The 23,183-nt window shown below is 50.8% G+C and overlaps 1 protein-coding gene across 3 annotated transcripts in view; it reads right to left on the bottom strand.

Annotated features, from left to right (window-relative positions):
- The window catches only part of ZNF385C (zinc finger protein 385C), a 153,612-nt gene that overhangs the window by 60,207 nt on the left and 70,222 nt on the right, over positions 1-23,183 (bottom strand). The window contains exon 1 of one of the 3 annotated variants that reach the window (XM_030541400.1): positions 17,819-18,045. The exons of the other annotated variants lie outside the window; for them this stretch is intronic. Within the exon in view, the coding sequence (XP_030397260.1) occupies positions 17,819-17,828 (10 nt within the window). The 5' untranslated portion in view covers positions 17,829-18,045. Of the gene's footprint in view, positions 1-17,818; positions 18,046-23,183 lie in introns of those variants that run through there. 3 annotated transcript variants of the gene reach the window in all.

Here is a 23,183-nt window from a genome sequence, read left to right as displayed (position 1 = left end):
GGGTGGGGGGTAATAGGAGCCTATATAAGAAAAAGACTCCCAAATCGGGATTGTCGCTATAAAACTGGGACATCTGGTCACCCCAGCTCTTTGGGGCAAGGACTAGGGGGTGTTGGGCAGGGCAGGGGGTGTATGAATCTGCACCAGGGGTCCTGGTCCGTTACTGGGGCTGTTCGGCGCTGCTGTGATACGCATGGTAAGTACATAATAATCATAACATATGGCTCCAGCTGTGTCTGCACCAGGGCAAGTAAAATGGGACGACTTCCATGTTGCTTAGATGCTGCCAAGAGGCAGATACTTGACTCTGCCAGACCAGGGGTCCCACTGAAGCCCCCCAGGATGACTCACCAGTGTAGAGACTGGCACATGGCCATCTGCTTACAAGATCAGAGCCTGATGCTGAAACTAAAGCATCACAGTCGGCTACAACAGAGTAGCGGCTTTACAACGGCGCCAATGGGAAGGCCATTACAGACCTGTCTAACCCATCCACACAGTTAGGTCTGGCCCCTCGCCCGGGGCAGTCCAGTGCCCAGGCCTTGCTGTGTGAGTGGCTGCCAGGCTCCACCATGCGGGTTGAGCAAGGCTGCTGGCCACGGGGACAGTGGGTGCAGTTGGGCCAGGCAGGTTCTCAGGAGTCGCGTCCCAGAGGTCTGCCCCGCTCCCAAGCGCGGGTCCAGCTCCCAGTGATCTCTGCTGCTCACCACCTGTGGGGCCCTGCTCGCTTCCCCAGGGCTGAGCCCCCTGAGATAGGTGCAGATGCCAGGCCGGCCTTGGCCAGTGGAGGGGGCAGCGCGGGGGGGCTCAGGCAGGCCCCACCAGACACGTGGTCCTGAGGGAGCCTGGCCCAGGCTGGCCCCACTTCTGCTCCGGCCTGGCTGATCACACTGCTCCAGAGGGGCCAGCCCTGGTCACGCTGCCGGCTTAGCCCGGCAGACATGGTGAGAGTGCGGCCGAATGCAGGGCATGGGGGAGTGGGTCTTGGGGGGTGTGTGGGGAGGGGGAGCTGAGCAGCAGGGGAGGTTTGTGTGTGTTGGGGTCCTGGGCCGTGGGGAGAGTCTGTGTGGGGTACTGTGCAGTTGTAGTGGGGCTGTGGGGAGGGGCCTGGGCAGTGGGGGGGGGGTCTGTGTGGGGTACTGTGCAGTTGTAGTGGGGCTGTGGGGAGGGGCCTGGGCAGTGGGGGGGGGGGTCTGTGTGGGGTACTGTGCACTTGTGGGAGGGCTGTAGGGGGAGCCTGGGCAGTGGGGGGGCTGTGTGGGGTACTGTACAGTTGTGGGGGGTGCTGGGAAGTGGGGGGTCTGTGCGAGGTACTGTGCAGTTGTGGGGGGTTTGTGAGGGGTCTGTGCGAGGTACTGTGCAGTTGTGGGGGGGCTGTGGGAGGGCACTGGGGGGGTCTGTGCGGGGTACTGTGCAGTTGTGGGGGGGCTGTGGGAGGGCACTGTGCGTGGTACTGTGCAGTTGTGGGGGGTTTGTGGGGGGGTGCTGGGCAGTGGGGGGGTCTGTGCGGGGTACTGTGCAGTTGTGGGGGGGCTGTGGGGGGCACTGTGTGGGGTACTGTGCAGTTGTGGGGGGGCTGTGGGGGGCACTGTGCAGGGTACTGTGCAGTTGCGAGAGGTCTGTGTGGGGGTCTCTGGGCGGGAGAGCACTGGACATAGGGGTTTACGGGGCGGGGGGGGTGGCACGGGTGGCAAAGACCCGGAACATTCTCCTCTCCTCACAGATGCCTGGATGGCTGAAGGGGAACCAGCTCGCGTTCCAGGACTCCTGACTGCTCTGGAACGTTAACAGCCGGAGGGATCCCGCCCCCCAGGAGAGGAGCCTGCAAGTACCTGTGTTTACCTCCCCGCTGCCCGGCCCCATCAGTGCAGTGCCGAGAAGTGGCTCTTGCTTCCTGCCTCACCTGACCCAGAATCAGATGAAGGGAGGTGGGGAAATGACTTGGGTGGAATGTGCCTGGATTAGGAGCCGTATTGTACCTGGCTGAAGCTGGCCCTTGGAATGGGGTGGGGAAGGCTGCCAGCCCGGAGAGCGAATTCCTCTCTCTCAGGGTTCGTGAGAGATCTGAGCCAGGCTGGCAGGAGACGCCTTGTCCCAGACTGTTCTCGCCCGGTTACCTTAGCTCCCACCTAGTGCTAACGGGCGCTGAGCTGAAACTGGAGACGGGCGCTCGGAAGATGAAAATGTACGAGATTTAATTTTGTGCTCAGGCACGTGAGACAGAGGACTTGGTCTTTTGAATCAATTGCGCTGCGTGAAGCACTCTCCTTCTCCGCTCTCGCACAAGCCCAGATTAGAACTTGAAAGGTCATTTGGCTCCAGGGCTAGTGAACAGAAATGTCCAGAGGACCCTGCCGGCTGGGAAACAGAGGCATCCAGAAGTGCAAAAGGCTGACCCAGTTTCCATCAGACAGCAGGAAAGATTCATCTCCCCTCTCTGTCCTTGCACTGAACCTCCTTCCACTAGGAGCCACTGCCAGGAAGTGGGAACCTGGGATCTGGAAAATGGTATTCAGCTGCATTCAGTCCTGCAGGCTACCATGCATTCCCTTGGCAGCTGGGAGGGAAGTGGTTGTGAACAGGATACCAGATCTTAGGGGAGACCCTACTGAAGACACACAGAATGGGAGGCCAAACAGCACCTAGCAATTGCCAGAGGGTCCATCTCGGCCCAGCGCTACTTCAGAGGAAGGTGCAAGAAACCCTGCTGTTACCGGGTAACTTGCTCCCAGGGGAAGTTTTTTCTTGGCCATCAATAGAGAGACAGGGGCTTGTGCCCTGAAGCAGGAGAACTTCCATCCCCTCCAAAACCCTGGCACAACTCTGGAGCTTTCTGGTTACCCAGCAACACCTGCCCCCCATCCCTACCCCTCAGCAAGACTCTCACACTCCAGAATGACCCCAGCAGCAACACCCCAAACCACTGACATCCAACTGACCCACCAAGGGGTGCACATGCTTGAGCTGAATTTCGATGCAATCTTATTACTGCACCCTCTCCGCCCTCCTTCCCATGTCCCTTCTCGTCACATTACATCTTCTATCTCACTGCGAGCTCTCTGGGGCAGGGACCTCAGTCTCTCTGTTCTGTAACATGCTGGCACATTTCTGGGCACTTGACATGTAATAAACCATTCTAACAACAGAGGGGCTGCACCTCTCCTTGGGACAGCAGCAGGATTCTCAGAATTGCACCTGCAATTTAAACTCGTTCCAAGCACTCAGAGAGCACGACAGCTAAAAGGGAAGCCCTGAGATTAGCTGGTGACTTGGCCGTGGGAGATTTGTGTTTCTAGCTAGGCCTCCAGCTGCTCCCTCTTGTTATCACCGATTGGGTTTCAGCCCCGCCACATGCTCTACAGAGCAGGAACATGAGTTGCTCCAAGAGGTTCCCAATTAGCCCTCACCAGGAGAGCAAGGGCATTTTGGGCACAAGAGTCAAGTTAAGATTCAGCACAATAAACATGGTTCACTATGGCATTCCCTTCCATGTATGATCAGAAACCAAGGGCACTGCTGCTCTGGGGTCCAACCCTGGAAGATCCTGATTTAAGGCCCAATGCTGGAAGGTCCTGAACACTTCCGAGAGGTGTTGAGCAACCCGATTTCCAAAGGCTCAGCACCCATCTCGGGGGCAGACTTTCAGCGGACACGTTGGGGGCTGGGCTCTTTGAAAAATCTGTCCACTTACCTTGGCAGTTATAGGGGCACTGGGTGCTTTGGAAGAGCTAAAGAAATGACCTGGCCCCTGTTCCTATGGTAACTGCATAACCTGGGATGTATTTATCCACTCAGCACCCCGGTAAGGTAGGGAAGTACCATACCCATTTTACAGCTGGGGAACTGAGGCACAGAGAAACCAAGTGACTGCCCAAAGGTCACACAGGGAGTCTGTGGCATTCCCAGTCCAGTGCCTTATCCACAGGACGTCCCTCCCTGCTGCTGCTTGGAAAAGAGAGAGGGGAAGCAAAGAGGCATGCGGGGACAAGCAGGAGCCATCTTTTCATAGGACGGACTTGCCACGTACGAATTGCTTCAAGCTGACAGATTTCTAAACAGCTCCTGGCCAAAGCATCCTTTTACCCTAATTGGACGGTGTTTGGACGTTGGAGAGTTTGCAGAATAAACGTCTCCTCCCCAAGCTCTGATGATAGGCAGTTTTAATAACAAATCCTGTGTTTTTCCATATGGGAAAAGTTCCCTTTCCCCAGGAATTCCCGGCCTTTCACAATTCAGGGGAGGGACACAGAGACACACGTGCACATGGCACTGCCATCCTCTCAGCCTGCACAGCCCCCTCTTCCTCCCGTCAGCCTCTTCCTGCTCCCTCCATGCGATGTGGTTTAGAGGAGCTGGCTCTTTGGTAAATCGCTCCCACCACCGAGAAATACCTGCTGCCCAACATGCACTGTAGCTGCAGGCAGGACCTGAGCCGAGCCGCCGTCCCAGCTGTCCACACAGGCTCAGGGTTACAGATTGCACAGAGGAATTCTTCCCAATTCAGAATGAGAATGACCTGAATCTCACAGAACAATGTTCTCAGAAATGGCACAGAGACAATGACCAATGGTTACACTGCCCGTACCCGTCCTGGGACACAGTTATGAAAAATAAGGAAATGAACCTAAAGAGAGATGGAAAGGAAACACCAGTAGGATGGGAGGAGAGCGGAGGGGGCTGGGGATCAATGTCAGACAGTCACAGGGTTTGGGAAAATTGTATTTAGGGCCAAGTTTTAATAGAGTTCATGGCCAGGTTTACAAGGCTCAGCTCCTACTCGGGTAACTAAAGAAGGGCCAGATTCTCGGCAGCAGGGCGGCTTGCAAATGTTGACAAACCAAACGCTGTCATGGCATGCGGCTGCAGAAGCACCTCAAATTCTTTCTAAAGGGACCTGAACACACACACACACACACGCACCTTCCTTCGATATAGTCACTGCTTTGTCCTCCCCCTAGGACATGCCTTGAAAACTCCAACAGGCAGGCGCCTTTTCTGTATCCGAGTGAATGTATCAGCCTCAGGATATGATGGAGCTGCCAATGGCAGAGTCAATCGGAGTTATGAGCCGTATCTTCCACTTGTGCACCGTGCCTTTAACCCCTCCCCGCAAAGAGAATAATTGGTGATCGTTTTGATGTGGAGGAGCGGGTGGAACCTCGGTGGGAGATGGCAGGACTAGTGGGTAGCATGGCAGTCATCAGAACTCCTGGGTTCCACTCCCAGCTCTACGAAGGGAGCGTCGCTAGAGCAGGAAAACGGAAATTTGAATCCCGAGGTTCTGATTCCCCCCGTCCTGAAGACAGGGATGAAACCAGGTAACAGGCTCCATGTATGAACTTAAATCAAACTGCAGCCCATAGCACAGGCAGCTGGCAGGCAAGAGAGGTCTGCAGGTGGTGGGAATCTGCAAGAGCTGCCTGGGATCTGTCTCAGGTTAAACCAGGAAGCCCGGATTCCTGGGTTCTATTCCTGCCACGGACTCCCCCAGCCATCGGGCTCAGTCAGGTCACTATGTGGTATTACAGCTCACGCCACTTCACTAGCAAATGGTAACAAATTCACGTACGTTTCCGGCATTTTACTAGATTCTGCTCTCGAGCAGAATTGGGACGGTGCTGGCTTAGATAAGGCCAGGCAATGCGTAACCTAATGGTTACATTTCAGAACATACAGAATACCAGCGAGCAGTCACACCTTGCGTGTAATGGAATCAATCACCCTAGAAGGTATCTTATGGTGGAGATAGGAAGATGCCATCTCCAGCACATAGATTTACTGTGAAATAAATGCAAGGGGTGAAATTCTGGCCATGCTGAAGTCAATGGGAGTTTGGCCATTGATTCCAAATGGGGCCAGATTGTCACCCAGGGTTGCTAGCTCTCAGAAGTCTCACAATAGCTAGTGTCTCTCTAAAAGCCCCAGCTCCTGGAGTCATGTTATTTTTGACAAATTTCCTGCCCTGCAAAAAAATTTTTTCCTCTCCTGAATTGGGACAAAAAGTCCAAATCTCAACATTTTTCAGAAACCAAAAACCTGATTTTTTTTTTGGTCTTACATCAATCACAACATTTTGTTTCAATAAATCTGAACTGTTTCGTTTGGATTTCAAACTTTTATTTAAAAAAAAATTAAAACAGAACATGGCAAATGTCTATACAAAAAGTCATTTTGTAAAGATCAAAACATTTAATTCCCCAAAGTGTCAAAATGGGACATTTTCAAACTCCCCCGCCCCAATTTAAAAAACAAAACAAACAAACAAACAGTTGACACTGATATGTTCCCGCGGGAAGTCTCGGCTGGGTCAAAAAGGTATTTTCCAATGAAAAACAGTTGTCAGAAAACTCCCAACCAGTTCTAGTTTTTAGCTCTTGTGGTTGCAGAGAAACGCCTCCTCCTTCACCCAATGTGATCCGAGTGTGACCTAAAGGTTCAAAATCCAGACAGCAAAAGGAAGAACCCCAAACAGATGACTATTTTTTTTTACAAAATCTCCTGGCTTTTGAAGACTCGGTGGCGGCCGGCGTTAATGGCAGTCAGGTCTCCCTTTATTTCCTGAATGAGTTAAACCCTCTCTCTTTTTCTTTGCTGTTACCCTTCTTCCCTTTCTGGGTCGGAGGCTCCCTGCGATCAACGTAACCCGACGTGACACGGGCGGCAAGCGCTCCAGCATGCCCCTTCTCAGCAGCATTACACGCTCCAGTCCCCAACTGGAACGTCAGCAGGGACATTTGCTTGCATCCTCTGCTCCCCCTTGCAGCCCAATCAGAATTCTTGATTCCCCGACACCCTAGCATGACAGAGCCCCCCCGAACCACAGCAAGATGTCTGTCCCCTAGCCCCACGCGAGGATCACAACCCAGGGGAAGGTCTGCTGTGCAGACTGGTGTTCGTCTCGCCCCAAACCCATGTGCTGTCTCCACTCATTTCCCTTGCAGGGGGTTTTCCAAAGGGCAGAGCCAGTGACCCAGAGTTGCGGGAGCAGCCCAGTGTAGCCATGGGGCTCTCTTCTGTCAAGCTGATGCAAAGAGCGCTCAGCCTCAAACGCAGGCTGCTTTGACACGGATTCTCTGCTTCCTCTGCCCCTGGCCAAGAGGCCCAGGTCAAGCTTCACTGGGGAGCAGGAGAGAAGAGCTGGCAGGCCCCTGGTGGCTCTCAAGGGCTGGCCCTGTAGGCTGCAGTGGTGCTGGATTTAATGACGCGCTCCGCCTGTCTATTTTATCTGCCAGCTGGTTGTTTTAGGTCAGGGTCTCTGATGGTCTGTACTTAGCCACCTCCGTGAACAGACTAAACAAACACGGGGGCATGAGAAAGGCGGCTCTGAAGTGCTGGGAAAGCTGTACTGCCCTCCCACCCCCCTCTAAGCCTGCAGGGTTCCTACAGACTAGGGGTACAGCTGGCATGATGAGGTCCTGGTTCATGACTGGGGCTCCTAGGCGCTATGGGAATAAGAATAATAATAAATGCCTTGTTACCAGCTGGGCTTCCAGAAAATCCCACATGCTGATGAGCCAAGTTTATTGGGTAAATAACTGGAGTGGGACCATGGGGTGTATTTAGAGGGGCGGGGATACTAAGGGAGATTGGGACTTTCGGTTCCCCCCATCCTGCAACATAAGAATGGGACACTCAACAAAATGAAAAGGTGGGAGATGAACCAACCTCCCAAGGGGCATTGCAGTCGCAGTGTATGTGATTAACCTGCTCTGCCCAAAGGCCAGGGCCTGTGCAGGCAGCAGGATGAGAAATATCCCGTTGAGAGTCAGATCTCCCACGCTCTGACCTGCTCAGCCTCCATGTCCTCCAAGGGTTGCCAAAGCCTGGCCCAGCGGGATTCTCGGAGGACACGACCGGCTGGGTTCCTCTTTGATACAAAGCTGCAGACCACAGAAGGTCCAGACCCCAGTCAAGGCCCGGGACCCAGTGCGCTTGGCACCGCAAGTACGGGACTGTTCCTGCCCTGTGGGAGCTTACCACCCCGGCCTGACTTCCGCACTAGTGCAGGTAGGAAGGCTGATCTCGTGTCCAGGGCACTGGACGGGGAGTCAGAGAGACCCGGGTTCCGTTTCCAGCTCTCCCATGGACTTTCCCACGGTGACACAGGGTCTGTGTGTGTCTCGATGCCCCAGCTGTAAATCGGGGCTGGTACTTCCCTCCTCACAAGGGCGTGGGGAGGATTCAATCCAGCTGCAGTGAGGCGCTCAGCAGAAGGCCAGGAAAGCCCCTGGACAGAGAGGCTGTGCCTCTCTTGCCAAGAAAGTGCCATTATGCTGACTAGCTACATCCCATGTGGGCCCCGAGAGGAGCATCCCTGCCCCCCACCCCGACCTGAACAGACACTAACAAGACCAAGCTATTGTCTCTTATTTCATTCCTTTGCCGGGCTTGGCAGCACCTTTTGCTACTGACGTAATGTGACAAGGAGGAAGCAGTGAACCAAGCTCAGATGACATCCCAGCTAACTCCCAGGCCATGGCTGCAAACAGGGTTAGACAGAAGAAGGAGAAAGAAGGAATAAACACCCCAGCCCCTTTATCTGCTGAAATGCCCGGACTTTGCCAGCGACTCCTGTCCCGACACAGCCGCCATCTCAGGACACTTGCAGAATGCCAGAGGGGCCTTCTGTACCCCTCCTCCTCCCCCCAAAACCCAGACATTGCTAGAATAATGAATCTTATTCGCCCGTCCTAGCACTTCATCGGTCATGGAGCTGGAGCCAGGATGTACAGTCCTTGCGGCGCAGCCTGGCAATGAGGGAATTTTTTGTTGGATCAGAGGGAGACTCAAGGGCCGATAAGATCATATCCTCCCCTGCACTTCTTCCCACTTCTTTCTTACTCCCAGCCTCCAAACTCCTTACGGGGTCTTGACCGAGAATGCCCCTTTTTGATTGCACATCTTAATCTGTAACCACGGCCATTTCAACCACGAGCTAATTAGCTGGAAATTGGCTTTTAGAAATGCATCCCTAAAACCAACCCCAGGTTCCCTGCACCTGGGATGGGCTTGGAGTACCTGTGTTTTCAAGGTGGCCTCAGGCCTGGTAAACCAGGAGTTCTCTGGGATTTCATCCCAGATAGCCTCAGCATGTGGTTTCATTCCCTGCATTCACACAAACCACTGGTGCAAAGATCTGACTTGCATCTGAGGAAGTGGGTATTCACCCACGAAAGCTCATGCTCCAAAATGTCTGTTAGTCTATAAGGTGCCACAGGATTCTTTGCTGCTTTTAAAGATCTGACTTGTCTCCTCAGAGGAATGCAACTTTGTGGCGGGTAACTAGCTTCTCAACAGAGGAAAGGAGCATGGCTAATCCTGACCTGGGGCAGAGTCAGGAAGGAGGAGGAGGTAACTGTCAAATTCTAATTCTGTCTCCTTCACACCCTGAGGCAGGCTCTCTCCCCTCCTCATTCCCCCCTACCCTTTTTTTTCCTTTGTGGAGGGGAAGGAATGTTTCATGAAAGAATGGAAAACAATCCCCTGATCAGTTCAGCCTCTATTCCAGGCTCTGTTTAATTTATAAATTCTAACCGAGTCCAATTTGTTACAGCCAAAGAATAATTGACGGAAATTAAAAGGGAGGAAAGAATTTTAAATTGTGGCTCTTTCACCGTTCCGGTGAAATAACTGATTCAGAGCAAATTAAGCAGGTTCCTTTCCCTCCCACCACTTTGGCCTGCACCTGTAGCAGCACGCAGATCTCTTGCTGCAGCGCCTTCTCAATTACCTACCATTGTTATTCATTATTTCTGTAGCACTCAGAGGCAGTGCAGGGGCTAAGCTGTGAACACTCAGCAAGAGACAGTCGTTTCCCCAAAGAGCATTAGACAAGACTGAGTGGGAGGGGAAACTGAGGCACAGCCAGGGGACGTGACTTGCCCACAGTCACACAGCAGGCCAGTATCACAGCCAAAAACAGAACCCAAATCTCCTGACTCCCAGGCCAGTGCCCCACGCACTAGACTGCAGTAAGTCTCTCTGAAGAGGGATGAGGCACACACTGAAAGAGACCCGGGGATTTAGAACGCGGTTTAGCTCAGGGTTTCTGACTGTCCAGCGAGGGGCCAATGCAGCCCTGCAGTTCCCTCCTCACTGATTGCAGGGGACATGCCTGCAGACTGCACTGGGCAGGCTGCCTATACTGCATGCAGCCCCAAGCAAATTCACATGGGCTAAACCTGGGCTGTGAAAACCTGTCTGTGCATGTTTAGAGACAAATGATGAAAATCTGCCCCAGTCAATGTCTGTCTCAGTATTTACATGCGGGGTCAGGGTACACTGACAAAGCACCAGCGAGGGGTTTTGGTTTGACTTGTCTAGCACCTTTGGCAAGTAACGTTACTGGAATAAGAAGGTATCCTGTACATGGCACGTGTTATAGGTACGTGGACACCGTCCAGTCCCCGCTTGGCCAGTGTCCTAGCAGTGTAGCCCCATTGACTTCAATGCACTTCCAGTTTACACTGGTGCAAACAAGAGGAGGATCAGTCCCATTTACATACTACCGTTTAGTTACCTGCAGGGCAGGGTGCAATTCGCACCACACGGCCTGGCAATGGCCCAGCACCAAGGAACTGCTTTGGGGGCGAGACTTCCAAAATGGCCCAGATATGTAAAACAAATAAAGAACCTGCCCCCCCCAACACACCCCTAGCGATGGGGAAAGGTGACCAGGCAACAGGACACACAGAACAAGCCAGGACCATATAGCTGCACTTACGCAATGTAGCATGCACTACAATGGTGGCTTTTTCGCGTACTATCGGCCCATCGTGGCCCTGCCCGCCATGCTCTCAGCCAGAGCACAGGTGAGTGCTCTGTTTATGGTGGAACAGGGTTCATGCACGTGGAAGTGGACACAGGCAGCCTCGGAGGCGTGTCTGTACAGGAACAGACGTTTAGAACAGAGCATCATTCTGTGCCTTACCGGCAGGGCTGCTGCTGGTAACACTCTGACGTCATCCACCCTAAACCGTCAACCGGCCTAGATACTTGTCGCACTCAAGTCCTCAGCTCTCCCAATCACCGCCTGAGTTTCTCCCCCTTTGTGTGGCTATTTAGGCTGGAAGCGCTCTGGTGCAGGGCTACAACTAGGCTGTGTGTCTGGACAGCATCCAGCACAAAGGGACCCTGGTCCGGAGGGTCGGGAGGTCTTTAGGCACAGCCATAAGACACATAATAAAGGATCCCAATCACCAGAACCAGACACGGCAGTGACCCCCGAACCCCGCACTGTGCCCATGGAGCATTCCGGGTAAGTTCTTTTTGAACAAACCAACCAGCCAAAGAGGCTTACAGGGGAGGGGGGCCAAAGAGAAACATTAGAATACCTTCCCATCATCAGCCTGGACTTCTGATACAGCGGCACACAATGACCTGCGGCACCAGCCTGCAGAAATTTCGTTTTAAAATATTTATCTGTATTACGGTCGCATCTGGAGGCCAGAGCTCCATTGCGCCAGGCCCTGTACAAACATCCAATTAAAGAGGCAGTCCTTTCCCACAGCAGAGGGAGCTCAAGGAAACCATGAGATGATACTGGTCAGCATGAAACGCAATGGTCACAGCTAACCAGCTGCCTAGCCATTGTCCAGGGCTGTCCAGGCATCACAGCGAAGAAGAGACTGAAGGAGGAACTCGAAAGAGGACCACGAGGTGGCTTTGAGAGTCTGTTTCAGGGCTGAGACTTCCAGAGGGCGGAAAAGACCTTCAGACCCAGGGAACCCAGCTCGGTTCTCCCTCTGATTTGTAAAACAGTCAACAGCTCTTCGCTTTTGAAATTTTTCATCAAATTTCTGCCTGGAGCCACTTTTCACAGAGCCTTGAAAATGGAGTTTGTAATGGCTGTACAATTATGTAGCACTCCTCTAAGCTCGCCCCAGAGCTAGACAGGCAATGGTCAATGCTTGGAATCAAATACACTTTGTCATTATTATTTAATTGGATTTTTATTTCTCGTTCTAACCTTTCATTGTAAATCTGCCCCTCTGCCCCCCACCAACTGGACTGCCATATTCACCTAAGACAGACAAACACATAGTAGGACTTACTTTCCTACCATCTAGCTCTGAAGAGGCAAAAGAATCCAAGAGATCTATTCAGTGCACAATTCCAGTTATTAGCTATAGGTTTAACAATCATGGATCAATGATGAAATGGACCCACCTAAGAGCAGGGCTGGATTAACTCTCTTGTGGGCCCGGGGCTATTAATGAACATAAAACCATTCTGTGGTTACATTTCAGCCTTAAAACATACAGAATATAGTTAAATTAATTCAAAATAGCCAACTTCTTACCATAGAACAGCTGTTATATTAGTTTCTTTCTGGGAGAGAGATTGGGTGCAGGAGGGGGTGCAGGCTCTGGGAGTGAGTTTGGGTGCAGGAGAGAATTCTGACTTGGGGCAGGGGGTTGTGGTGCAGGAGGGGGTGCGGGCTCTGGGAGGGAGTTTGGGTGCAGGAGGGGATTCTGACTTGGAGCAGGGAGTTGGGGTGCAGGAGAGGGTGCAGGCTCTAGAAGGGAGTTGAGGTGCAGGAGGGGCATCCAGGCTGGGTCAGAGTGTTGGGGTACAGGAGAGGGTGTGGGCTCTGGGAGGGAATTTGGGTGCAGGAGGGGATTCTGATTTGGGGCAGGGGATTGGGTGACTCAGATTCAATTTGTGATGCACTATAACCCCCTAGATCCTTTTCGGCAGTACGACCAATTAGCCAGTTAGTCCCCAGTTTGCAGCTGTGCATTTGATTCTTTCCTTCTAAGCGAAGTACATGGCACTTGTCTTTTTTGACTTTCATCTTGTTGAATTCAGGCCAATTCTCCAATTTGTCAAAGTCGTTTTGAATTCTAATTCAGTCCTCCAAAGGGTTCCCCATCTCTCCCAACTTGGTGTCATCTGCATATTCTCCATTCCATTATCCAAATCCTTAATGAAAATATTGATTGGTACCAGACCCAAGACTGACCCCTGCCGGCCCCCACTAGATACCAGTTTGACTGCAAACCATTGATAATGACACTTGGAGTATGGTCTTTCAACTAGCTGTGCACAATTTCATCTAGACCACATTTCCGGAGTTTGCTTATGAGAATATCACGTGGGACTGCATCAAAGGCCTTACTAAAATCAAGACATATCACGTCTATTGCTTGCTCCCTACCCACCAGGCCAGTAACTCTGCCAAAGGAGGAAAATAGGCTGGTTTGGCATGATTTGTTCTTGACAAATCCATGTTGGCTCTTCCTTATAACCCTACAATCGTCTAGGTGCGCACAAATTGATTGTTGAATAATTTGTTCAGTATATTTCCAGATATCAAAGTAGGGTCTATAATTCCCCAGTCTTCCTTGTTCCCCTTCTTAAAGATAGGAACTACGTTTGCCTTTCTCCAGGCCTCACCCATTCTCCGTGAATGCTGAAAGATCATTGGTAACAGTTCTGAGACTGTTTCAGCTAGTCCCTTCAGTACTGGGAACAGTGGGAGAGGGCTCTTCAATTTGCTATCAGGAGCACAATTTATTAAAAATTTCAAAAACGTTCAGGTTTGCTTGAAATATTTATTAGTAGAAATCCATTATTATCCATCACTTGGCATCTTTACATCAAGTTTGCTCTAGCTCAGCCAGAAGATATGGACTTGATGCAGGAATCCCTGGGTGAAATCCTCTGGCCTGGGTTATACAAAAGTCGATAGTGATCCCCCCATCTCTGAAAGGGGCTGGCAGCACAGGAAACGTGGTTCAATAGACTCACTAGCACAATCTTTTAAGATGCCAGCTGAGCACTGAAATTAGCAAATGGATGTTCTCCTCGAGACTTTTCCAAGAGTTAGCCCCCTCTGATGGAAGTAACTGCTGGGGAAATTCATCCCAAAGAATATCAGCAAAAGCAAGGTTCTAGCATTTGATGAAGAGACCCTGAAAACCAAATCCCACAGCTGAAATGGGATGGAAAATGATGCATTCAACATTATGCTGAGAACGCATCCAGATTAATTCTTTCCTCCATTAAATCCTGGCAATGACAGAAGAGCAACATACCCAGGTTTTTAAGGTAGCTAATAATGGAGAAGTAAAAACAGAAGCCATTTGTGGGGAGATAATAGTGGTGGTTGTTTTTTGCGGCATCCACACATAAAGATGTTTTTGAGAAAGCGTTATAACTGCAGGCCCTTTTGCAGATGGATAGGAAGATTATTGGTTTAATGAGACACTTCTCTTCTGGAGAGAACAGAGAGCATTAGTATGCAGTCAATTAAAAGCAGCCAAATAAAATATGGATCAATAAACCCCAAATGTTTTCAGAACCCAAGCATGACGCCACCCAACGATTTACAACATGGCTTCCTGCTACCACGCACCAGCCATCTCCGACTGACCCCATCGCAAAGGGGCAGTGCTGCCCTCAACCACACTCCTAGACACTCCGTTTCCAGTCCAGATGACTGATGCCTTTCTATAGTGGGGGTCCAGCGACACGGGCAGCTGCACCACTGCAAACCCGCAGTGCAAACGACAACGTTTCACTTTGCATCAGTTGAGCCCACCCCTGCTTGAGACCGAAGTAGTCAGCTGTGGCTTCCCTGGTCTACACTAGCTCCGCTAATGCCAGTTGTTGCGGAGTCCAGGCTAATCCGAAGTACATGTCACTAACGTGCCACAGTGGTGCAGTTGCACGGCTGCAGTGTTTTAAGCGGAGACCTTCCCAAAGCCAAAGTGCCTGATTCAATGTGCACTGAAGACAACGCGCCTCCTTCTGCTGACTTCAATGGACATTTCAGCCAGGTGCGTAGGGAGCTGCCTGCCTGTAAGCACATGGGTCGTCCCACTGGAGTCAATGAGATGCACTCAAGTCCCTGGCTGGACTGGAGCCTCAATGAGGCACACTGCTGCTGCAAAGATCTTCATCACAAGCCATCAGCTTTAGTACCTGCACAGCAGCGCAACTCGTTCAGCCGCTAGCATGGGGCAATCAGCCCCAACATCTGCCTGCCCAGAGACAATGGGGCTTAGCGCCATTTTGAGCCTGAAGAGAATTTGGTTTTGCTGACTTTGAGTGCATTTTATTCCATATTCTATTAAAAAAACCAACACAGATTTCAAAACCTCTTGATGGTTCCTGCCTGCAGCAGTCAAGACAAAAATCAAAAAGAGTAAGTGGGGCAGATCCACAGCTAGTGTAAACTGTCACCGCGCCTTTGACTTCAGTGGAACGGCGACAATTTGACCAAGTGGTAACAACGACAAAGCCTCATAAAGGCTTCAAAAGCCTTACCTGAAATGCAGCTAATAATTCCCACCCTGGTGGAGAAGCTTGCACGACCCATCCATTAATGCACTCAAAGTTACTCCGCACTTAGGCTAACTCAGAACTTTCATGGCCAGTTTTTAACTCCATATGCTCGCACGCCTTTGCCCTAGGGAAATGGAATTTTTTAATTCTAATCCTTTAGATATTCAGAACATTCTGGCTTTGAGGTTTCACTCTCCCTCTGTGTGCTTCAAAACACCGCTTCAGAAGAGGAGGACACTTTACACACGTCAGGAAGTAAACAGAACTCAAATAAATATGGCTAACAGAATATATTCTAACAAAACCTTTGCAGTCCTTTCCAAAATTTCAGGGTACCCCGGTGGAATACGATACTATACAAAGGGTTCCATTAAACTACCAAGCACTGACAGGATACAGTACGTTACTGCACAGTGCCCTTTGGTGAGAAATTTTCTGGAGTAAAATTATTCTCGCTGTTTTGTCATTTGAGATGGAATACAGAAAAATTAGAGAGGCAAAGGAAATAGAAAGAACAGGCAGGTGGTGGCGAATAAGGGAAAAGATCCAGAGGAAGTGTGTTATCGTGTGCCAGGATACAGAAGAGTTTGTTTTTTAAAATTTAAAAAATAAAAATACAAAGATTTCAGAACATTAGTTACATATTTTAAGCATCAAGGATAAAGGCAAGCTATATTTTTTAAACCTGCTTTGGCTAACAAATATCCTAGATAAATATCCCGAGAACTGTTACTTGTTCCAGAAACACAGGGAAAGACAGCTCACGAAAGATGGATTATGTTTCAAATGATTAAAAAAATTAAAGTGATCTATGCAAGGCAGCTGACAAGCAATGCCGTAGTTCAAAAAACCCAGCCAGATGTGCCAGTTTAATAACATCCGTGTTTCCGTGGATGCAACTGTCTTATAAAACACACACAGACATAAACATGCACATGTACGTGATATAGTAACCGTCTATAAATATATATATATAGAGAGAGAGAGAGGCAGAGAGCAGGAACCATCCTATACGTACCAGCTGTACAGACACCCATAACACTGATGACAAAAACAACAACGTAAGACATGGGAGTGAAATGAAAATGTGAAGCTGGGTCATTTAACGGCGTGGTGGAAAGTTAACAATGATAATGATAAAAGCACAGAACCAGGGCTCCCACGTCTGCAAGCGAAACCAGACTGGACGCAAGTGTTCCAGTTCACTTTATTTGTTGCTGCAGCTTGACTCAATGAGCCTTCTGCAGCCAAAAAACACCAGCTAACCAGGATCAGCAGAGCTTCCTGCAAGCTTTTGAACTGTGTTTTCTTCAAAACCTTTGCCTGTCTTCTCCCCCACCCAACCTCATTTCATATGAAGAGCACAGCACACGGGCATCACATTCCAAAGAAGCCGAACAGAAACAGGAGGATGTGCCAAAGTAAAAGCTGACCCCCAGATGAAAAGAGAGGACAAAATAAAGCTCACGTCAGCATGCAACCTGTTTCTCATAGCCCTGGGAAAAATCAATAGGCTGCAGTGAATCAAGCCCAGCTTGAATCCCACCGGTAATTAAGATTAAAAGCTGACAGCTGAAGAAACAGGTTGCGCGTGTGTGTCTGGGGGGAGGCTGACCATTCTGAGGACGGATGGACTGATGCAAGACTTAACCCGTTCTAATAAAAAAGATACAACCTCTGTTCCAATGGGTTCTCAAGGGATGGAAATGGAGAGGGATCTGAATCTACTTTGCTTGTAAATTGCAGTTTAGGATTGATAGTGCTGAGAGAGGGGCTCGGAGAGGTTCGATAAGGCAGAGGATACGCAGGTATCATGCTCCTATAACCAGGCACCATTTCCAAGCCAGGTTCCTGACAGCACAACAGTTAAGTTCCATGAGTCTCCAAGGCTCGTTCCTGACAGCACAACAGTTCACATCAATGTCTTTGTCACTATTGACCCTCAAGCCTTTGGCCAAGCTCACGAGGGGGACGCACTTTGGGGTCCGTAACCCTAGTTAAACTGGCCTCAGATCGAGAGGAAACAGGGCAGTTTTTACAACTTGCACCTTGATTTGATTTCATCTTTCTGGGCTCGCAGGACTCTATAAAAGCCCATTGCAGGTGGCTGTGAGTAAAGGCTGCACTGTCTCTGCACGGAGGAGTGCACCTGGGACGTTAGCAGCACAAACATGCCTGGACTTCCCCGAACCATTCACAGGGAGACATTCGTGGCGCTCTTCCTAGTTCGATTTCTTTGCCATCATTGCTGCAAAACTGGCCAACCCCCCAGTGCTTTGTGCAAGCTTTTGTGATGTCTGCGTAACACGCGCCCACGAGAAGCTTCTCTCTAAACCTACCTTCAATTTTCAAGCCATAGCACAAGCTGAGCTAACAGCTTTCCCACTTCACGCTGATTAAAAAGCCGACTGCGACAGGAATCCGGGGAGGGGACTGTCCAGCTTTCAAGTAGCCGTTACATAAAAGACCACCTAGCAGGCTGCCCGTTGTTGGAAGCACGAGGAAAGGAAAGTTGCATTTCACTTACCTAAAAGCATTTTGCTCTGGCTGCGCTGCCTCCTCGCCGCTGGTATCCCCCTGCGTGTATTTACTAATGCAGCTGCATGGATTGCCAACAGCCGCCTGCTCCAGAGCAGCGTGCCGCACAAGTGCCCCCTTCCTTGGACTGATCCACTTATACCTCAATTAAAAGCTTAATGCTCTACCGAGCCGTGCCCTAAGGAGGGAAACGCCACACTCCCCCATTCACTGGCCCTTCCTTAGCCCAATCAGAAGCACAGATGGGGAATTAACAACTGTAGCCTCTCCCAGCTGAGGTCCCGGCACACAGAGATGAGGTATTAACATGAAACTTGGATGGGAGGGGGTATCAGAGGAACTGGAGTGAGAATGCCCTCTCTCTCATGGGCTCACTCACGCTCTCTTTCCTTTCCAAGAGGAGAGAACACACAAGCACTCTTCTCTCTCCAACACTGGCTCAGAGCAAACCCCGAGGCTGCCAAAGCAAAGAAACTTTGAGCGGGAGAGAGACACACCCCCAAGTGCTCAGTTCCTCACCCCCTGCTAGAGCCCATAACATCCTCTTCTTTTAGGGCCTGTGTTGTTCCAGGAAGGCATGATGGAGAGGCCAAGGGCAGGTGGTCAGATTCCAGAGCCACCTGCTAAGCTTTGCTCCCTGCTCTCTGCAGTGTTGCCAAGTCTCATGAGTTTGTCATGAGTCTCATGATACTGATTGTTTTCTTTAAAGCCCCAGCTCCTGGAGTCAGGTGGATCTGTAATGATTCCAGCCTTCATTCTTAAAGAAAAAGTACATTTCCAGCCCACGTGGCTGTGGAGAAAGCTTCAAAATGTGACCCCAGTGCCCCATAAAGGCTCAAAGAGCAGAAGGCAAATAAAAGAACACCACAGCTATTGTTTTTACAGAATCTCATGATTAAGGCTACGATTTAGTCGGGTATTTTAAGTAAAAGTCCTGGACAGGTCACAGGCAAGAAACAAAAAGTCACAGCCTGTGACTTATACCATAAATACCCCTGACTGAGTCTTGGGTGGCGGGTGCTGCCAGGGGGGAGCTTGTGGCACCAGTGGCGGGCGGCACCTTGGAGGGGTCCGCTGCCAGGGGGGAGCCCCAGGGCCAGCCACTGCTCCGGTCACCCTGCAATTGCTGCTCAGGCGGTCGCCATGGCCAGCTGCATCGGCCACTACTCAGGCAGCCCCCGGGGCCAGCTGCCTGGGGCTGCCAGAGCAGCAGAGGGTGTGGCTGGCCCCGGGCTGGGACTGATCCAGCAGCAGCTGGTGCGGCTGACTGCGGGGTCGCCCGAGCAGCTGGCTGCAGAGCCGTTCCAGCATGGCCCCGGGGCCAACTGCTTGGGCAGCCCTGGGGTCAGCCACACTGGCCGTTGCAGAAGTCACAGAGGCGCAGGAAGTCACAGATTCCGCGACGTCCATGACAAACACGGAGCCCTACTCACGATTTCAAAACCAAATCTCATGATTTTTGACCAGCTGCTCGGTGATGCTGTCTCTGCTCAAGAGCCCAGGAATGATTTGGGTTGAGGCTCTTCCACAGCAGCATGCAAATGAGGCCAACCAGTCTCCTGACCCCACAACCACGTCCATACTGTGGCCAGCGCGGTGGGATTACTCACAGTGGGCAACGTGAAGCGGGATGTATTTGCAGGATGCAGGGCTTAGCCTGTGCAATCACTGGGGCACTGTGTTTGTGCAGCGCCTGGCACACTGGGGTTGAGACTAGTTTCTAACCCCACCACTGCGCCAGGCCAGCGGTTCCAATCTGCCCAGTGGGAGCCTTTGCCCACATTTGCACCCTGTGTTGACCACGCACACAGAGGACACTGGCTGCCCGCCATCATCTAAGGCCCCGTCGCTTCCTCCCTCCCCCGTTTGAAAGGCAGCGTCCAAGAGTCACTGCAAAGATAAGACGAGGAGCAACAGCAGGTGTCCCCCTCACCGCTCCCCATCTGCCAGCCAGATGTGCTCAGGATCTAAGAGACGAAAGGCAGGGACAGAAGCCAAGAGGAGGGGTTTGGGCTCAAAGGCTGAGCCAGACGATGATTATTATTAGTGCCTGCGGACAACTCCATGAGATAACTGCTGGCAATGTTACCCAGCGACTCCCAGAGCAGCTGGTTGGCTAGTGCCAGGACACCGGTGTGCTACCAGCGACAGACAAACAACTGTGAGGATCTGCAGGCAGCGCAATCCACCCACCCAGCCTGAACAAAAACCTGGTACTGAAGGGACGGGCCACAGCTCGGACTGCGACCGGTTTCCCAGACACCGGTGCCTTGGCAGGGTACCCAGCAGCTCTGCCAGACACACACTCTCCCATGCACCCTGCTTCCGGCTGCTGTCTGTGCAATGCTGGTGATTGTGCAACGTGACTCAAGACTCACGGCTTTATCCCCTTCCAACTCCTCGAGGCGCATTTGTGCCCACCAAAGCAATGCCCAAAGTCCCCAAAGAAAACCTGACCGCGGAACCTTCACTCAGTTCCGCCCTGAGTCCCTCTCCAGCACGCTAAGGTTTGCCTGATTATCAGTGTCTTTGGGGCGCACGATTCCCCACTAACCAGAAAGGGAATTAAAGCCAGACATGAGTGGGTATCAATCAACCTACCCAGAAATAATTAGAAACTATTGTCCCTCAGAGCAGCAAGATACATCACACGCTGCCTAGTGTCTAGCTTGTCATGGCCACACGGGGCCTGGTTCTGTTCCCTGCTGCTGACCCAGACACTTCAGTGAGCCCCTGAGGGCGCATCTAAGGGCAAAGTGGAAAAGCGCTTGAATCAGTGGCACTGGAGAGTGGGCTGGTGGGCAAGACAAGGAGACAAGAGAACTGGATTGTACTCTTGACTCTGCCACTGAGCTGCCGGGTGCCCTTGAGCAAGTCCTTTCTCCACGCATTGTGTCACAGTTTAAAAACACAGGCCTAGCCAGAATGAAACAGATCTGAGTTCCTTCTGGTCCAGTAGCCCGTCTCCAGCAGTGGCCAGCACCAGATGTTTCAGAGGAAGCTGAGCCCTGCAATAGCAGATGGGGGTAATCTGCCCCCCACATTACAGCTCATCTTGGTCTTTAACAGAGATTGGTTTCAGTCCTGAAGAACAAGGTTTAATATTCCTTCAACATTTTTGTTAGCATTGATTCTGATAACTCCAGAGATTCTCGCTATCCATATGAGAGTCTTGACCCTTTTTGAATCTTGCTTCGTTCTTGGCCTCAAAACTCCCAGTGGCAATGAATTCCACTGTCTAATTATGCACCATATTTCCTTTTACCAGTTTCTCCATCTGTAAAATGGGATAATGACACTCATCTTCTTTTGCAACAAAGTGTTTTGTGATCTAGGAATGAAGAGCACGAGAGAAGAGCTGAGTTTTAATTTTTTTTGTGTGTGGAAGATCAGATAATTGGGAGAGTTTGGTAAAAATGTGCCTCTTTCAGTTTAAAAACAAATGCAAAGAACCAACCAACCAACAAGAAGCCAAACTCTTTTCTGAGGGCATCCATGGATACATGCAGCTTCATTTAGAACAGGTCACATGTTAATGCAAACGCTAAAATTTTTACATTTTGTAAAATGCCTGAAGCCACTAGAAACATTTAGCACAGTGCAGTTCAGTTTGGGTGTCTCTGGGGTTCTCTTTTCTTTAACTCAACCGGACGTCCAGCTGATATTTGGGAACCGTCAGCAAGTTCAGATGGCAAATCCAAGCACTGCTCTGTAACAAGAGGTCATGGCAACTAATTGCTGAGGAATGAATGCAGCAGCATGCTGAGCATTAGTGCATCGCATTGACACATGCTGAGTAAGGCAGCCTCGACTATCAAGCGCTGGGGACCGATCTTGACATATGAAAACACAGGCAGCAACTGGTCTGAACTTCAGGATCATTCACACTTCCCCTGTCTGTTTTGCAGGGAACTGGGCTCTGATGTAAAAAGCGTTAAGAGCTGGAACTGCCCCAGGACTGAATCAGAAAAACGTTTACAGGCTCCTGTGTGCGCATCTGTACACCCGGACGCACATGGTGCGCACGCACAAGAGTTAGTGACAGTAAATTTAGACTGGATACTTGCTAATCTGCCATTGACAGCTGGCCACTGATGGCCTGTTACCAGGCCCTGCCCCTTGTTGGGCTATTTAAGTTTAATATTAAGATGCTTCATGTCCTTGGCAATGACTAACATAAGCAAACATTGAAGCTGAAAGAGGACACAGAGGGTCACAGATTTTAAGGCCAGAAGGGCCGATTATGGCTTTACAGCCCTGCGCTGTCTCCAGCTTTTCCATGCTGTGATTCTACCTTACAGGAGATGATAATGGAACTTCCTCCCATCCCGCCACAAAGAAAGGGAGTGCGGGTGGCATCCCACCCTGGACCTGTTCATAACTGCCAGGGGGTTGACATGCCCCAGGTGACAATCCATTAGCTAGTCTGACTCCTGCCTCTCACAGGCCCTAGCATTTCACCCCACAAATCCTCTGGCAGATGGTATTTCTCTCTCCTCCTCCCTAAGCGAACACGCAGCTTTGGAGTCGGGTATCCACTGGGACGAAGGTTGCAAACCGGCCCTCGGCTACTGCCGTGGATTTTCATCTCCATCCGAGATGTGACTTCTAATAAGTTTTATATTTTTAGGATATAGCTTTGGAATTGAGAATGGACTTGCTTTGTGTCTAGGGCCGTTCACTGAACTGCTTGTCTCCTGAGATATTTCATACCTAGATAGAGATTTCCTCTCATACCAGGGCGTGACTGATTGGAATTGACTGACTGTGCTTAAAAGGGATTCAAGGGCATCACATGTGGATTTGGGGAGGGCAGATCATAATAGGACAAGGCTGCACTGAAGGGGCTGGACTCTACGGACCAGCCGCAGAAATAAGCCTATCGCAGGTAACAGTTTCAGATATTTTTATTGCCCTTTCTTCTGGCCCTGGCATAACCCAGTCACGGAAGATGGTCAAGGCCTTGCAGGTTGGTGTCCCAGTGAAGGAGAACTCATTCATGCACAGGTTGGGCACATCCTTAGTATGAACTTGCTCTATTTACCCACATGCACCAGTCTTGGAACGAGACAGTCCAACAGCAAAAGCAGGGTAATCCCATCTCCCAAAAATCTCAGTCCATCCCCAACCCCCAGGTCCCAGGCAGCAGCTGCACGTCCAGAACTGACCCGAACCACATCCCAAGGTGAAGAACAAACCCTTCACTACCCACATACCCAAAAACTAACACAACGGCTCAGATCTTCAAAAATATTTAGGTGCCTAACTCCCCTGGGATCTGGGCCAATGTCTTCCCAAGACTCAAAACTAGCTCACACACTAAGGAAAGGAACTTGGAAGGCAACGTCTAACAG

Source organism: Gopherus evgoodei, chromosome 23 (genome assembly GCF_007399415.2).
Source record: "Gopherus evgoodei ecotype Sinaloan lineage chromosome 23, rGopEvg1_v1.p, whole genome shotgun sequence".
NCBI lineage: Eukaryota > Metazoa > Chordata > Testudines > Testudinidae > Gopherus > Gopherus evgoodei.
This window is presented reverse-complemented; position numbering and strand designations above follow the sequence as displayed.